We start from the raw sequence: 18,902 nt of genomic DNA on the forward strand, positions 1-18,902 counted from the left end.
CCCCATTGATCTAACTCCCCTCCCCCATTGATCTAACTACCCCCTCCCCCATTGATCTAACTACCCCCCTCCCCCATTGATCTAACTACCCCCTCCCCCATTGATCTAACTCCCCTCCCCCATTGATCTAACTCCCCCCCCCTCCCCATTGATCTAACTACCCTCTCCCCCTCCCCCATTGATCTAACTACCCCCTCCCCCATTGATCTAACTCCCCTCCCCCATTGATCTAACTCCCCTCCCCCATTGATCTAACTCCCCTCCCCCATTGATCTAACTCCCCCCCCATTGATCTAACTACCCTCTCCCCCTCCCCCATTGATCTAACTCCCCTCCCCCATTGATCTAACTACCCCCTCCCCCATTGATCTAACTACCCCCTCCCCCATTGATCTAACTACCCCCTCCCCCATTGATCTAACTACCCCCCTCCCCCATTGATCTAACTACCCCCTCCCCCATTGATCTAACTACCCCCCTCCCCCATTGATCTAACTACCCCCCTCCCCCATTGATCTAACTCCCCCTCCCCCATTGATTTAACTACCCCCTCCCCCATTGATCTAACTACCCCCCTCCCCCATTGATCTAACTACCCCCTCCCCCATTGATCTAACTACCCCCTCCCCCATTGATCTAACTACCCCCTCCCCCATTGATCTAACTACCCCCTCCCCCATTGATCTAACTACCCCCTCCCCCATTGATCTAACTACCCCCTCCCCCATTGATCTAACTACCCCCTCCCCCATTGATCTAACTACCCCCTCCCCCATTGATCTAACTACCCCCTCCCCCATTGATCTAACTCCCCTCTCCCCCTCCCCCATTGATCTAACTACCCTCCCCCATTGATCTAACTACCCTCTCCCCCTCCCCCATTGATCTAACTCCCCCCTCCCCCATTGATCTAACTCCCCCCTCCCCCATTGATCTAACTCCCCCCTCCCCCATTGATCTAACTCCCCTCCCCCATTGATCTAACTCCCCCTCCCCCATTGATCTAACTCCCCTCCCCCATTGATCTAACTCCCCTCCCCCATTGATCTAACTACCCTCTCCCCCTCCCCCATTGATCTAACTACCCTCTCCCCCTCCCCCATTGATCTAACTACCCTCTCCCCCTCCCCCATTGATCTAACTACCCTCTCCCCCATTGATCTAACTACCCTCTCCCCCTCCCCCATTGATCTAACTACCCTCTCCCCCTCCCCCATTGATCTAACTACCCTCTCCCCCTCCCCCATTGATCTAACTACCCTCTCCCCTCCCCCATTGATCTAACTCCCCTCTCCCCCCTCCCCCATTGATCTAACTACCCTCTCCCCTCCCCCCATTGATCTCACTCCCCTCTCCCCCTCCTTCCATTTACTTGTCCACCAAGTCTGGATTTATTTAATTTTGTATGATAATTCAATTAATCCCCTTAGTAATCTTGTGTGCGCTCTGGAGTCTGTCAAGTTACAGCGGCTGTGCTAGCACAATCCATCCCAGCCAAGTGCAGATGGACCTTGTGCGCTCATAGCACAGTTACCGAGTTACCATTCCACACTGGCGAGTGAACCATCTCATTGATGTGTGTCAGCAAGGGCTTGGATCGTAATGATTCAGCTTTTTCACCCGAGTTCTAATTTTACATTAATAGATTGCCAACATTAATAAAATCAAGTACACTTTCTCCAAGCTTCTAACTTTTCCACTTTATAAATAGCAGAATATTTTACCTTCACCATTAAATCGATCACTTACGCTCCTCTTTACAAACGCCTCAGTTTTTTCAAACTATAAACTCTCAGGGATGTGACATGTCTGATCAACATTTTCTGGAGTATTCAAATACTATTCGTCAGATAGATATAGGTGAAGGAGGCCACTCTTCGCTCATACAGTAGAGTAAAAAGACCTACATTTCCCCCCCATCAGTCTTCTCAATCAGAGCTGTCCAAGGTGATGTCTTTGGGGGCTGCGGCGGTGCATAGCACGGATCCTCCGAAGACCGCGTGCAAAGTTTAAATCAATGCTTCCATTAATCTGCATTTATCTCACGTTGCTGATATGAACATATTAATACAGCACAGGAGGAGGCCATTTGACCCATCATGCCAGTGCCGTCGCTGAAAGAGCTATCTAATTAGTCCCACTCCCCTGCACTTTCCCCATAGCCCTGCAATTTTTTTTCCTTTTCAGTATATCTACAATTTCCTTTTGAAAGTTACTATTGAATCTGCTTCCACCACCCTTTCAAGCAGTGCATGCGAGATCATAACTCGCTGCATTAAAAAAACCCTCATCTCCCTTTGGTTCTTTTATAAATTACCTTAAAATTGGTTTCCTCTAGTTAGTGACCCACCTGTCACTGTAAACAGTTTATTTACTCCATCAAAGCCCCATATAATTTTGAACACCTCTATTAAGTCTCCCCTTAACCTTCCTCTGCTCCAAGGAGAACAATACCAGCTTCTCTAGTCGCTCCACATAACTGAAATCCCTTACCCCTGGTATTCTGATTTAGAATTTATCCAACAAGACACCAGCAGTAAAAACAGTCCTTTCTTAACCGCCAGGCCCACAAAACTCAGCAAATGAGAAGTGTAGTCACAAATACAAAGGAGGAGCCGATGCATTGAGACGCAGATTGCCAGGGCTCAGGAACACACGTGGCCCTCGGGTCAGAGGTTGGACGCCCTGATCTGACTCTTGAATAGATGCAAAGTTTTTGCTTCCATTATATGCAGAAGACCGCTCCAAGTGTTAACCCCTGAAGAGGTTCTTCCTGACATCAGTGCTAAACTTTCCCATTACCATCGCCAACCAATGCTTCCTTGTTCTAGTATCCAGGCACTTTATCTGCACCGTTTAATATTTTAGATCCACCTATAGGTTATAGGACTCTAACTAAACTGATGCCCTGACGTGAAACTTTAAGCCTATTTGGGCAAGATTACTGGAACTGTTCCATCTCTGCAGGCTGAAAGAATATGCCAGGAAATGTCTCCATCTATAAACACAGACTTCCAAAATGTTCTTTTTTCTAAAACCAAGGGACTGCACCTCATCAGGTGCGCGGCCTCTCAATCTGGGCTGCTGTCTTCAGTGGTTTCGATCCTACGGCACAGAAACCAAGAACGCGATCGCCCCAGATTGGGAGACCAAAAACCTTGTGGTGAATTTCAAACAACAAGAACAAAAAATTTGCCCTCGCTCCCATAGGTGATTCATGCAGGTATGGTTCCATATGCAATGGCCAGCCCCCATTACAAAGGGAGAAAATTTGAAGTGATTTGTCTGTATAGATCTAGTTTGAGATTTAAAATACTGGTTGCTATGTAGGAATCTATCCTTCACCCGTCAATGCCACAATATCCGTTTGCTATTTGAAAGGGGATGTGTACACACAGTTCTGTGACTATTTTGTTTTTAAACTAGGTTAGTCATCTACAAATCTGAAGGGGGTTCAAACTTATGCTGTTCCTGGCTGGTCTGGCACTTTCTGAACTGAAAAAACAAACAAACTTGCGTGTTTATACATTAAAGGTGCCAGAAGCTGGCAAATCATCGCCCTTTCAAAAAGTACAGCAAATTCTGCAATCCAATGTTATTTCACTCACTTGGATTCCATTTCTCGCAGTTTACTGCCAGCAGCAAGCTGGTCATTTTTCCTCAGCCAGTTCAGGTCTTGAATCTGTTTTCTGAATCAAACAGAATGGCACATTAAGTGTACACACAATTAGGAAGTTTGCAATATAAATTTAAAAAATCATGTTCCTCAGGGAAGGAGGGGAGAGTCGAAGAGGGTTTCCATTTGCAACCACTAATCAGTGACTCCAACTAGAAAGTGCATGTGTGGACATAGGGCGAGGACAAGATGGGGCTGGCCTGACACCTTTCAATGGTGAGCAGCCTGCTGACACTCGGCATCTCTGCTCAAATGTGAACAACGGCCATGTGGGGGAGGTACTGAAGACCACCTGGGACACTGTACCAGAGTATGGTCAGCACCTTCAGTACAGGAGGGGAGGGGGAAAATCATGTATAGGTTTGAAGGAATGAAAGTTTAACCATAAAGATTTACATTTTTACTTGATTTTTTTCTTAGCCACTATTTTAAGAGATTTAGCCATGTAGATATTCAATTCATATTATTTAATTACAAAAGATTTTTTTTCTTTCATTGCCTCACAAGAACTGCCCCCGATACCAGAACCACAGAGGCTTGCAGTCTCGGCGGTGTGCTGACAGAGGGCAGGAAACAAATCGGCCTTTCAGAGAAGGCGCTTGCCCACGGTGATGTGATACAACTCAGAATTCAAATCAATCAATGATATCTCCAACCAACTACAGGGGAGTACCTGGCTGTGCTTGGAATTCACAATTTAACTAGTGATCATTGGGTTTGGGAGGGAGGTTTTGAATATTTCAACCTAGTCCACATCAGCCACACCAGGCGACTGTTCTTTACAGGTTAACACCATGGTGAACATAAAAAGGAGATACTTTACACACTTGCAAAAGAAACCCAGTGGAAAACCACAACTATTGCAAGTATCTCCATGCATTTCAGAGTGCAAATTCAAAACTAAACGCAGCTTCGGAACATGATGCAACACAGGTGGGTTTGCAAAGATGCTTAAAATGCATTGCTGTCTTGTTTGTTGCCATCCTCCACAACTCAGCTCTTATTTGTGACCTCTATACAACTCTCCTTTAGGTTATTGTCAGTACTGGAACAAGGAACACATTTCAGTGCTTACCTGTAAAATTATTGGCATATATAATGATGCAACTATAGCAATAAGTCTAGATTAAAAGATTTATAACTGCAGATTGAACACAGCAATATGCTGAACACCGCAATATGCTGAACACCAAGATTAACCATTATCACAAGCATTGATCAAGGAACAGGTGGTAAAATTTCATGCAATGCATCAAAGTTGAGAATCAGATACCATTCTGGAAGACCTCATGCACTAAAATGCGATAGTGAGCATCGGCATTTCATAACAGCTTTATTACAAATACAGAATGGCATTAAAAAAATGAGGAGTCCATACCGAGAGCAAGCGATTTAATGCAGTATGATATCCTATGGCCAATCCTGCAAATGTGTACATGGTTGGCGCTAGAGGATCACAAATTTGCATAAGAAGTTCCAGAGATAGTTGAATGTTTGTTCTTGTGATAGCAGATCACACACACACTCACAAATATACCACAACTCAAAATTCTCACCTCAGTCTCTGAAGTTCCTTCTGAGCATTTTCAATCATCTGTACCAGATTGCTAATGGTGAGGAGGGAGGGAAAGGGGAAAAAAGAAACGTAAATCCATGGGGAATAATTCTTTAATTATCAACTAATTTGTACTGTATTGATGAGCAGAAATTTCCTCCAACTAATTATTGGGAAGACTGAAGCCATTGACTTTGGTCCTCGCCACAAACTCAGTTCTCTAGCCATGACTCCATCGCTCTCCCTGGCAACTGTGAGGCTGAACCAGACTGCTCGCAACCTTCGCGTTCTATCTGACCCGGAGCGGAGTTTCCGACCCCATATCCTCTCCATCACCAAGACCGTCTACTTCCATCTCCAACTTTGCCTGTCTCCGCCTCTGCCTCAGCTCATCTGCTCCTGAAATCTTCATCCATATCTTTTGTTAGCTCTAGACTCGTTTATTCCAATGCTCGCGTGGCCGGCCTTCCATTTGCGCCCACCGTAAATTTGAGCTCCTCAAAAACTCTGCTGCCTGTTTCCGAACTCACACCAAGTCCCGTTCACCCGATACCCGATACAGGGGGGATGTGAGGGAAAACTCTGCTGCCTGTATCCGAACTCGTACCAAGTCCCGTTCACCCGTCACCCGATACAGGGGGGATGTGAGGGAAAACTCTGCTGCCTGTATCCGAACTCGCACCAAGTCCCGTTCACCCGATACAGAGGGGATGTGAGAGAAAACTCTGCTGCCTGTATCCGAACTCGTACCAAGTCCCGTTCACCCGATACAGGGGGGATGTGAGGGAAAACTCTGCTGCCTGTATCCGAACTCGTACCAAGTCCCGTTCACCCGTCACCCGATACAGGGGGGATGTGAGAGAAAACTCTGCTGCCTGTATCCGAACTCGTACCAAGTCCCGTTCACCCGATACAGGGGGGATGTGAGGGAAAACTCTGCTGCCTGTATCCGAACTAGTACCAAGTCCCGTTCACCCGTCACTCGATACAGGGGGGATGTGAGGGAAAACTCTGCTGCCTGTATCCGAACTCGTACCAAGTCCCGTTCACCCGTCACCCGATACAGGGGGGACGTGAGGGAAAACTCTGCTGCCTGTATCCGAACTCGTACCAAGTCCCGTTCACCCGTCACCCGATACAGGGGGGATGTGAGGGAAAACTCTGCTGCCTGTATCCGAACTCGTACCAAGTCCCGTTCACCCGATACAGGGGGGATGTGAGGGAAAACTCTGCTGCCTGTATCCGAACTCGTACCAAGTCCCGTTCACCCGATACAGGGGGGACGCGAGGGAAAACTCTGCTGCCTGTATCCGAACTCGTACCAAGTCCCATTCACCCGATACAGGGGGGATGTGAGGAAAAACTCTGCTGCCTGTATCCGAACTCGTACCAAGTCCCGTTCACCCGTCACCCGATACAGGGGGGATGTGAGGGAAAACTTTTTTACGCAGCGAGTGGTGAGGACCTGGAACTCGCTGCCGACGGAAGTGGTGGAAGCGGAGACACTCAATGTTTTCAAGGGGAGACTGGATAGGCACTTGAGGGAAATAAACTTGCTGGGCTACGGGGATAGAGCGGGGAATGGGACTGACTGGATTGCTCTGCAGAGAGCTGGTACAGACTCGATGGGCCGAATGGCCTCCTTCTGTGCTGTTATGACTATGACCCTGTGCTCGCCAACTTCCACTGGTAACGCCTCAATTTTAAAATCCTCATCGGTTTTCAAATCCCTCCATGGCCTCGCCCCCCTCCCCATCTCTCGAACTTCCTTCAGTCCTACAACCGTCCAAGATCTCTGCGCTCCTCCAATTCTGACCTCTTGTGCAGCCTTGATTTTAATTGCCCCACCCTTCACGGCCGTGCCTTCAGCTGCCTGGCCCCTAAGCTCTGGATTCCCCTCCCTAAGCCTCTCTCGCTCTCTCCCCCCTCCTTCAAAACACTCCTTAAAACCTACCTCTGTGACCAGCCTTTTGCCCAGCCTGTCCCAATCTCACGTGGCTCGGTGTCAAACTTTGTTTGAAACGCTCCTGTCAAGCAGCTTGGGACGCTTTACTACGTTAAAGGCACTAAATGAATGCAAGTTGCTGTACTTTTCAACACTAAATTTTGCTAGTATCACAGCCCTTTTAAATGATGCCATACAAGGATATTGAATCCAATCTCATGTATATGCCTTGGTCAACAGTGACCAAAAAAAAGGCAAAATTCAAATTATATAGAACTTTTGTAATCTCAAGATTCTGCTCTTAGTTTCCAGATCAACTAGATATTCTATCAGAATGAAAAAAAGATAGGGACTGGATCAAGTTCAGCCGCAATGAACGCCACAGCGAATAGCCGAACACGGTCTAGGCTCATATAATGATGATGAATTACCATTGGTAGCCAAGGGCCGCAAAACCCTTGCAAATGTCAGCGTCATAAGAAATGGAGTAGGAAAATTGGATAAATTTATAATAAAAAACTGAGTCCCTCTGTCATTGAATCCAACGCTGAAGCACTGTTTCTCAAATCTGATTCATTCACTAGCTGAAGAAAATGCTTAGGTAATAATTATTTTATAGAACTTATATTAAAGGGGTGATTCTTAAAAGACCAAAGATTACTAACCGCAAGTTAAAAAAAATGACTGATGTGCTTCAAAGGGTTCACTAAACACGTATAACCCCTTCATTTTAAACAGAGTCCTTCAGTTTCTTACTTTTCAAATGCATCCTGAAAATCAATGGGTTCCTCAAAATCCTGAATCTAAATTTAACAAATAATGGGGCTTTTCACATTACTGTACTGTACGAGGTCATAAATTGAAGTTAATCCAAGGAGTTGGACAGATTCAATATGGAGGAACAGTCTCATTCAATATTTAGTGCAGAGAAACTCAATACTGGAGATTTCTGCAGACATTTCCCATTTATTTTACACCAAGAGTCAACATCAAGTATAGCAATAGCTAGACACAGTAAAGCCCACTATTTTGCCCAAAGACATGCCCTAACCTCAGTCTAGAACAGCATTGTTACTGCAGCAGAGAAACACTCCCGTTTCCTACATGAACAATCTTTACGGCTTCAGTCTGAATATTTATAAATTACTTCAAGATGTATTTTGACCCCTCTCCAATTTCCTCCTTGCTCCCATGAACGAAGTAACTGATGGTCAATATAGTTTCATGAGTATCAGGCACCCTTCAGTAACCTGTTCAACAAGGTAGCTTTCACGTGCGAGTGAAGACAGTAAGCATCGGCATGCTCTTCTACCACGGGGAGCATCATAGCAGAGTTTGACCCGGTCCTTACCTGAAGTCCACACACGCACAATTTCATTGCATGAAACCCTAACTGACTAGTCCGATCCCAAGCCAGGGGTACTGAGGCCACCAGTTGTAATGACATTGCTGCTATCCCATATGAGATCAACTAACTCAATATGCACAGGGAATCAAATCGGAGTCCTTTCTGGTCAACAGGGCACACCATTCCACATGGCAGCAATTCTAACAAGCGAACCATCAGGGAAGCGACATATCTTGCATTCAAATCAGGATTTCGTTCAGAGGTACAGGAATTCTATGCATGAATGAGGTTGCAGGACAGTATCCTAGGCCTAACCATCTTCAGCTACTTCATCAGTGACCTGCCCTCCATAAGGTCAGAAGTGGGGATGATCGTTAATAATTGCAGAGAGTTCAGTTCCATTTGCAACTCCTCAGATAATGAAGCAGTCCATACTTGCACGCAAGACCTGGACGACATTCAGGCTTGGGCTGATATGTGGCATGAATGTTACTTGCCACTTAAGTGCCAGGCAATGACTATCTCCAATGAGAGCGCCCCTAATCCCCTCCCCATAACATTCAATGGCAATACCATAGTCGAACCCCCCACCATCAACATCCTGGGGGTCACCATTGACCATAAATTTAACTGGTCCAGTCACATAAATACTGTGGCTACAAGAGCAGGTCAAAGGTTGGGTATTCTGCTGCAAGTGACTCACCTCCTGACTCCCCAAACCCTTTCCACCAAGCACAAGTCAGGAGTGTGATGGAATATTCTCCACTTGCCTGGATGAATGCAACTACAACACAAGAAGCTCGACACCATCCAGGTCAAAGCAGCCTGCTTGATCAGCATCCCATCCAATACCTTAAACACTCCCTCCACAATGTGGCTGCAGCGTGTAACATCTACAAAATGCACTACAACAACTCGCCAAGGCTTCTTCGACAGTCCCTCCCAAACCCACCTCAAAGGATAAGGGGGCAGGCGTATGGATACACCACCACCTCCAAGCACCCCTCCAAGTCGCACCCCATCCTTACTTGGAAATATATCAGCATTCTTTCATCGTTGCTGGGTCAAAATCCTGGAACTCCCTACCCAACAGCACTGTGGGAGTACCATCACCACATGGACTGCGGTGGTTCAAGAAGGCGGCTCACCACCACCTTCTCAAGGGCAACTAGGGATGGGCAATAAATGCTGGCCTTGCCGGCGATGCCCACATCCCGAAAATGAATTTTTAAAAAAACCTGTTCTAACAAGAGTTGTTATGAGCTACGTAAAAAGATTCTTAGATAGTAAGTGAGGTGCCCTTTAGGGGAAATGCACCACCCTATGTAGCACTAAGCTATAAAGACCAGAAGACGCCAGGTTGGATTCCTGATCTGGGCTGAGATAGCTGATGCCAGCCAGGTTTCAGGACTACAGCAGTATCATCCCTGGGCTGCGACAGGGGGAAATCAGCTTGATTCTGATCACAGTACACGGACTCCTGCTGAAAGAGCACATGCGTGGTTATCGGGTAAGAGGAGGATTGGGCGTGGTTGCAATGTCCTCCACTATTAAATAGTCTGCTGGTGTGCAGGCTCAAACATACAGAATGGCCATTTCGAAGAGATATTGGAGGGAACCAATGGAACCCGACACCAGCAAGTCAGTGGCCTTAGAATGGGGGTGGGAAGGAAGAAAATAATGTTATCACAAGGGGAGTGGATAGATACTTAAAAAAAGGAAAAATTTGCATGGCTACAGGGAAACAGCAGGGGAGTGGGATGAATTGGATAGCTCTTTCAAAGAGGCAGCACAAGCACAATGGGCCAAATGGGCCTCTTCTGTGCTATATGATTCTATGATGCGTATTACTGTATTTCACTAACTTCCAGCAAAAGCTATTTGCAACCAACAAACTCACGTACTCATTATAGACTTTCCATGCATTTGACCCGTGCTGTGACATCAGCTCCAGGTTTTCAATTCTCACTGCCTGATGTTCGAGCTGTGCCATGGAGTTGTTCACAGACTCTTGCCATGCGGTAATGTCATTCTTCTGCCCGGAGGATGGGGCAGGCAGCTCGTACCTGGAAAACAGAAAAACACAGCGGTGAATTGACCAGTCAGTTAGAAGAGGATTTTTCTCTCCTTTCCTTCATCTCCTGAACATGTAGATGTTTTCTCTGATACAGTTCCATTGTGTTGATCTGCTATCTCGCCCAAGTGGTTCTTCTCCCTAGGGTGCATTCACACCACAATTTTGATGTCAGTGAGAAACAATTTTGGCTAGGTGCGGCTTGGGTGTCAAGGCCCAAACCGTAGAGCGAGACCCCTTCCTTCAGGAAGACTCATTCTGCTTCACTCCACTGTTGAGCAGCACTGTGGACACCAGATTCAGGCTGCATTTATACTACAGCTACAGTGTTGGTGCAAAGCGACAGCTCGAATATAAATGCATTCTTAGAAGGCGAGTACAAGCTTAGCTATTTGCCAGCAGGGGCAATCAAGGCTGGCCATGATGCTGTTCTCGTCCAATAGACAGACAGGCAGACACACACAATCTTCAGCAGAGGTCATGGGATAGCAATTAGGAATGGTGGATTCTTGGGACTTTCAGCACAATGGAATATGTAGAACAGGTTCCAGCAAAAGCAGACCGCACTGGAAGTCACTACAGCCAACAGGATCTACAACTATCATTGCTCCCACAATTTTATATTACCCAATTCTTTATAGTGAAGTGAAAACTATAGATTAAATACCGGTCACTCTTCTGACTTGGGTGAAGTTAACCAATATCACTGCAGCAAATTTCTATTAAAAAGTATTTAGCATTGGTCTACAACTCAGCCTGTTCATAGGCCCAACTGCTAAACCTTTATAAAAATCACTGGTTAGGCCTCAGCTGGAGTATTGTGTCTAATTCTGGGCCCCACACTTTAGGAAGGATGTCAAGATCTTGGAGAGGGTGCAGTGGAGATTTACTCAAATAGTACCAGGGATGAGGGACTTCAGTTAAGTGGAGAGACTAAGAAGCTGGGATTGTTCTCCTTAGAGCAGAGAAGGAGAAGGGGAGGTTTAATAGAGAGACATTTAAAATCATGAAAAGCTTTGATAGAGTAAATAAGGAGAAACTGCTTCCATTGGGAGTAGGGTCAGTAGCCAGAGGTCACAGATTAAAGTAATTGGGAAAAGAGCCAGAGGTGATATGAGGAGAATGTTTGTGCTAGGCAGCGAGTTGTTATAATCTGGAATGCACTGCCTGAGAGGATGGTTGAAGCCGATTCAATGGTACAGTAGCTTTCATAAAAGGGAATGGGATAAATTCTTGAAGAAGGGGAGAAATTTGCAGGACTATAGGGAAAGAGCAGGGGAGTGGGACTAATTGGATAGCTCTTTCAAAGAGCCGGCACAGGCACGATGGGCTGAATGGCCTCCTTCAGTGATGTTATATTCTATCTGCCAATCCATCCAACCATTCAGTTTCAGTGAGATCAGTTAGGGCAAAGTACAGATTCTTCCAAGCAAACCAGTCTCAAAATGTTAAGCTACAATGTAGAAAGTAAATTGGAAGGATAGAGGAATCAAGGGCTAGATAGCAGTCAACAAGGAGGTTTGCCTGTACTAAATGGTATATACTTCAATGCAAGGAGTATAGCGAACAAGGCAGGTGAGCTGAGGGCACAGGTAGATACTTGGGACTATGATATTATAGCTACTACAGAGATGTGGCTGAAAGAGGGGCAGGTATGGCAGCTCAACATTCCTGGTTACAGGATTTTCAGACAGGATAGAGAGGGAGGTAAAAAGGGAGGGGGGGGGGTCGCAGTATTGATTAAAGAAACTATTACAGCTAATACAGATATGTTGGAGGGATCATCAAATGAGGCCCTATGGGCCGAATTGAAAAACAAAAAAGGGGTGATCACACGGCTGAGAATGTACTCCAGACCTCCAAACAGTGAGAGGGAGATAGAAGAACAAATATGTAGACAATTTCTGAGAAGTGCAAAAACTATAGGGCAGTATCACAGAAACCCCACAGTGCAGATAGAGGCCATTTCAGCCCATCGAGCCTGCACCGACACATATCCCACCCGATCCCCGTAACCCCTACACCAACACATATCCCACCCTATCCCCGTAACCCCACGTATTTAATCCCCCTAACACTAAGGGTCAATTTATCATAGCCAATCAACCTAACTCGCACATCTTTGGACTGTGGGAGGAAACCGGAGCACCCGGAGAAAACCCACGCAAACACGGGGAGAATGTGCAAACTCCACACAGACAGTCGCCCGAGGCCAGATTCGAACCCGGGTCCCTGGCGCTGTGAGGCAAGAGTGCTAACCACTATGCCACCGTGCTGCCCTAGTAGTAGTAGGGGATTTCAATTACCCCAATATTAACTGGGATAAAATTAGTGTGAAGGGTATAGAGGGTGCAGAATTCCTAAAATGCATCCAGGCGAACATTTTTAGCCAGTAGGTAGCAAGCCCAACAAGAGAGGGGGTGGTTTGGACTTTGTTTTAGGGAATGAAGCTGGGCAGGTAGAAGGCGTATCAGTGGGGGTGCTAGTGACCATAATTCTGTTAGATTTAAGGTAGTTATGGAAAAGGACAAGGATAGACCAGGAATAAAAATTCTAAATTGGGGAAAAGCAAATTTGCTAAGCTCAGAGGGGGTTTAGCCATAGTGGACTGGAAACAGCTACTTGAAGTAAATCAGTGTCAGATCAGTGGGGGGGCGTTCAAGGAGGAGATCCGGAGGGTTCAGACCAAATATGTGCCCTTAAAGAAAAAAGGTGGGACTAACAAATCTAGAGCCCCCTGAATGTCTAGGGGCCAAAGGGTAGGATAAAGAAAAAAAGAGGCACCGAGGGCTAAATACGCCAGAATCTTTAGAGGAGTACAGAAAGTGCAGGGGTGCAATTAAAAAGGGTATTAGAAAAGCAAAGAGAGAGCATGAAAAATTCTTGGCAAGTAAAATCAAGGAAAACCCAAAAGATGTTTCATAAATATATTAAGAGTAAGAGGATAACTAAAGAAAGGGTAGGGCCTATTAGAGATCATGAGGGTAATCTGTGTGTGGAGGCGGGAGATGTCGGTAGGGTTCTTAATGAATACTTTGCGTCTGTTTTCACAAAGGAGAGGGGCGAAGCAGACATTGTTATCGGGGGGAGGAGTGTGAAATATTAGATGAAATAAACATAGTGAGAGAGGAAGTATTAAGGGGTTTAGCAGCTTTAAAAGTGGATAAATCCCCAGGCCCGGATGAAATGCATCGCAGGCTGTTGAGCAAAGCAAGAGGAAATAGCAGAGGCCCTGACCATTTTTCAATCCTCTCTGGCTTCAGGTGTGGTGCCAGAGGACTGCTAACGTGGTACCCTTGTTTAAAAAGGGAGAAAAGGATAGACCGAGTAATTACAGGCCAGTTAGCCTAACCTCGGTGGTGGGAAAATTATTGGAAAGAATTCTGAAGGACAGGATAAATCTTCATTTAGAAAGACACGGATTAATCAAGGACAGTCAGCACGGATTTGTTAAGGGGAGGTCGTGTCTGACAAATTGATTGAATTTTTTGAGGAGGTAACAAGGAGGGCAGATGAGGGTAGTACATTTGATGTAGTGTATATGGACTTTAACAAGGCTTTTGATAAGGTTCCACATGGCAGACTGGTCACGAAGTTAAAAGCCCATGGGATCCAGAGCAAAGTGTCAAGTTGGATTCAAAACTGGCTCGGAGACAGGAAGCAGAGGGTAATGGTTGATGGGTGTTTTTGTGACTGGAAGGCTGTTTCCAGTGGGGTTCTGCAGGGCTCAGTACTAGGTCCCTTGCTTTTTGTGGTACGTATCAACGATCTTGACTTGAATATAGGGGGTATGATTAAGAAGTTTGCAGATGATACTAAAATAGGCTGTGTGGTTGATATGGAAGAAGGAAGATATCAATAAATTGGTCACGTGAGCAGAACAGTGGCAAATGGAATTCAATCTGGAGAAGTGCGAGGTAATGCATTTGGGGAGGGCTAACAAGGAAAGGGAATACACATTAAATGGTAGGACACTGAGTGGTGTAGAGGAACAAAGGGACCTTGGAGTGCATGTGCACAGATCCCTGAAGGTAGCAGGGGCGAAGGCGGCATACGGAATGTTTGCCTTTATTAGCCGTGGCATAGAATACAAGAGCAGGGGGTTATGCTTCAACTGTATAAAACACTAGTTAGGCCTCAGCTAGAGTACTGCGTGCAGTTCTGGTCACCACATTATAGGAAAGATGTGATTGCACTAGAGAGGGTAGAGGAGATTTACAAGGATGTTACCGAGAGTAGAGAATCTTAGCTATGAGGAAAGACTGGATAGGCTGGGTCTGTTTCCCTTGGAACAAAGGAGGCTGAGGGGAGACCTTATTGAGGTGTATAAAATTATGAGGGGCATAGATAAAGTGGATAGAATGGACCTATTTCCCTTAGCAGAGGGGTCAAAACCCAGGGGGCACAGATATAAAGTAATTGGGGGAAGGCTTAGAGGGGAAATTTCTTCACCCAGAGGGTTGTGGGGGTCTGGAACTCACTGCCTGAAAGGGGGTAGAGGCAGGAACCCTAACCACATTTAAAAAGTACTTGGATGTGCAATTGGGATGCTCTAACCTGCAGGGCTACGGACCAAGAGCTGGGAAGTAGGATTAGGCTGGATAGCCCTTTGTTGGTTGGCGCGGACACGATGGGCCGAAAGGGCCTCCTTCCGTGCTATAACTTTCTATGATTCTATACTGATGTTTCATATCATGCATTAAAAAAAAAAAAAAGCAGTTTTTTAAGTCTGTTGCTCACCCACCCATTCATTGCTTTCCCATTTATATTTTCATACCAAACCTGTGGACTCACCTTTTCATACTGAGCAGTTCCATTGGCTGGCGAGCTGCTAGTCGCTCAAACTCATTCCTCATGATCTCGGTCTATAAAAGAAGTTAAATAAAAACCCATTAGCCTCTAAATCGTACATAATCGTTGTATTTAAAGTACTGCATTTTCCTGTGGTGCAGCATCAATGAATCATACATGATTAAAAGGTAGAATGAGCCAGTTACACACTGCCAGTAGAGCAGTCATTGTGCCGTACTATGCTGCTACAGCGCATCCTTTGTAAATGCTGAGCTCAGTGAAACAGCAACTACATCGAACAGGGTTCTGGTTAGTCTGATTGCTGGAAACACTCTTGCTGCACAGATTTAAGATAATTGGCAAAGGAACCAGGGAAAAGATCAGGAGAATTTTTTTTCATGCAGCGAGTCATGGATCGGAAAGCACTGCCTGAAAGGGCGGTGGAAGCAGACTCCGTAGTACTTTCAAAAGGGAATTAGATATATACTCGAAATATACCTGGGCTGTGGGGAAAAATAGGGAGAGTGGAACTAATTGAATAACTCGTTTCAAAGAGCAGTCACAGGCACGATGGGCTGAATGACCTCCAACTGTGCTGCAAGATGCAATGATTTGAGTTTGATTATGGTTGCAATACTCTTAGAGTACCGAAAACACACACACAGACACCACCACTACTACTTTCTCAAGGCAACGAGGAATGGACAATAAATGCTGCCTTGCTAGCGTCAGCCACACCGAGAGAAGAAGAAAAACATTTATTTTGACCCGAGGCTTTTTAAAATAAGGCGTTTGTTGCAATTTTTACCCCGACATGACGCAGCAGCAGGAGCCATCGATTCCAGCTTCATCAATCAAAATACAACAAAAATATAAATGCATGGTTTGCGCTGCAAAAAATGCAAAATGAATGCCTGAGCTTTCTGAAGATCAGATTCCAAAAAAAGTCAAAAGGGTTCTTTTTAAAAAGTTATTTTCAAGAACCATCTATAGAATTACATTTTCATCAGGTGCATGTCTGTAGGGCATGGGAAAGTGACATCTCTGTGTGCCTGTAGAATAAAAAGTAAGTGGATTGTTCAAATGTCACACAAAGCAAGCAGCCGAATTTGACTGTTGTATGCTGACTGGCTCAAATTTACTAAAAGCAACCAATTAAAAACTAATCACCAGAAACCAAACAAATTCTTTAAAAAGTGAACTCCTTTCAGCTACCAATAGTTCTGCCACCCATCTTGCCATATACCCCTAAAAAAAGCAGAATTGAAAAAATTGCCATTTACAAAGCAAATACAAATTAACAATCAGACCTTCCACCCACAGCCCGCTGTCACCTTTCACCAGGCCTTACTGACAGCCTCGAACATGGATACATCCTAACCCACCGGCAGACATTGCCAGAACTACACACACCCGTCTACTCCCTTACATGGCCCAATTCAGGCTCCACATCCCAAGGCCCAACATTAATATTTGCATATGGTTATGCTTAAGATTTCTGCCCCACTCCCTTGCTGCCAAGCTCCAGCCCAACTTTAGACTTCTTTCTCCCCGCATAGGGAATCAAACTCACCTCCTGCCCAGATACTGCTTCGGCTTCTTACTATTGTCTCCTGACTAGGAACTTGGAAACTTATAAAAGAATTTCTGCATAATTAGAAAATAGAGCTTTCTGTAGTACAGCTCTGTGATTCATTTATTTGGATGTATTCATTATTTGAAAGTGGATCGTAAATAGGAAACAAATCGTTATTTTAGTTAAGAATATGGAATAATTCATTATCCAAGATTGGACTGTAAATATGGCTTAATGCATTAATAGAGTGCGTGACCCATTACAACAGAATACCCCGCGATAAATAATGCGAATTTCTACAGTCCCCACAGGTAGCAAGACTTATTGTCTGAATACAGTAGTTCTATACAAACAATTCCAGAGACTATGAAAATAACAGTATCTAAGCAATACATTGCTTGTCTTATTCTTTAACTGTAACTGTGCACAAGAGGTAGTGAAGCCTACAGAAACAAAGATTGAGAGCGAGAGACGCAGTTTGTGAGGCGTAGAGTGGGAATCATATAGGAGACGAGACAGAGGGAAGGAGAGGCCTAAAGAAAGAGCGAGACGGAAAAATTAGAGAATTGTTGATAGAGACAATGACAAGAAAAAGTGCGTGGGAGTTAGAGATAGAGAAACATAAGGAGTCAATAAATGAGACAAGCAGAGGCAGTTCCAAAAGATGTTTCCTCCTTTAGAAATGCTACAGATCAACTTGACAAACTATTCCAACCTAACAGGAAGCGGGTAGGAAGGTGGGGTTGTTATTAACCAAGAAGTATCCAAAATATTTTTGTCTGGTTTCCAAAATTTCATTCAAATTCTAAGGAAGAAAAATGAGGAAAAACACTGAAAGTGCAGTCTAACACACCCCAGTGAAAAACTGCTTTCTGCATCTTTGCAGCACAATTTTGCACTAACCCCAGGGGCAAATGCATCACTGCAGGCACAGCCTACAGACCACGTCAGACAGCTGTCCAAACTCTGTGCCAGGAAATAGTGGATGGCTTACAGTGCTGCGAATCACCTCCACTTCTTCTCACATCCCAGAGTTAGGCCCTTCGATCTTGCTTCCATCTGGCGGAGTGTCTCCACCAGCATCTCCTTGTTGTTACTGGTGTTGAGATTTCCATTTATCAGCTTCACTTTTAAGTGCACCACTCTGAACCTGGTTATCCTGTGCAACTCACACTCGTAAACAGCAATTGGAACCTCGCTCTCCTCCGTAACTGCGGCCTCACACTCTGAACAATTGGAGCTATTGCTCAATTAAATGACAGTCTTCTTCAGCCAAAACTGCACATTCACTTGGGCATCAATGGAACAGGTGGCAAACTCTAGCACAATGGTGTGTGCTTCTACATTAGTGCACCACACTTCAATACAACCCCTCACTGAAACTGGATCACACCACAATGCACTATAACTCGCCACAGCACTACTGCATTATCATCTGCACTAATCATACCAGGTTAAATAAATGTGCAACTACGTAAAGTCTTGGGAACAAAATCTACATATTGGTACGTCCTGTCATTAGTCAGCATTCCTCATGAAGATTTCAACATTAACTGTGCCCATGTCTGGTGATGCTTGAGCCATCACATTCTCCATAGCGTTTCCCCATTACAGAATAGGAGCAGGAGTAGGCCATTCAGCCTGCTCTGCATTCAATAAGATCATAACTGATCTTCTACCTCAACGCCATCATCCCACACTATCCCCGTATCCCTTGGTTCCTTTAGTATCCAAAAATAAAATTAAAAAAAAATAAAAATTAAAAAAATCGATCTCTGCCTTGAATATACTCAATGACTGAGCACCCACAGCCCTCTGGGGTAGAGAATTCCAAACATTCGCAACCCTTTCAGTGAAACCATTAATCCAACATCCTGCGAGACTAGAATTGCCCTGTAATTGCAGATGACAAAGACCTGCGTGGTGTCAGAACCCTG

General features: G+C 45.1%; 1 protein-coding gene across 1 annotated transcript in view; it reads right to left on the reverse strand.

The window, feature by feature from the left end:
• The window catches only part of bcas2 (BCAS2 pre-mRNA processing factor), a 39,820-nt gene that overhangs the window by 6,872 nt on the left and 14,046 nt on the right, over positions 1–18,902 (reverse strand). Inside the window, exons 3-6 of the mRNA XM_086011582.1 lie at positions 15,393–15,463; positions 10,429–10,590; positions 5,233–5,283; positions 3,609–3,689 (exon numbers count right to left, since the gene is read on the reverse strand). Of these exons, the coding sequence (XP_085867708.1) occupies positions 3,609–3,689; positions 5,233–5,283; positions 10,429–10,590; positions 15,393–15,463 (365 nt within the window). The remainder of the gene's footprint in view (positions 1–3,608; positions 3,690–5,232; positions 5,284–10,428; positions 10,591–15,392; positions 15,464–18,902) is intronic.

This window comes from Somniosus microcephalus, chromosome 18 (assembly GCF_052327205.1).
Source record: "Somniosus microcephalus isolate GS21.2 chromosome 18, FLI_Smic_1.0, whole genome shotgun sequence".
In the NCBI taxonomy this organism is placed as follows: domain Eukaryota; kingdom Metazoa; phylum Chordata; class Chondrichthyes; order Squaliformes; family Somniosidae; genus Somniosus; species Somniosus microcephalus.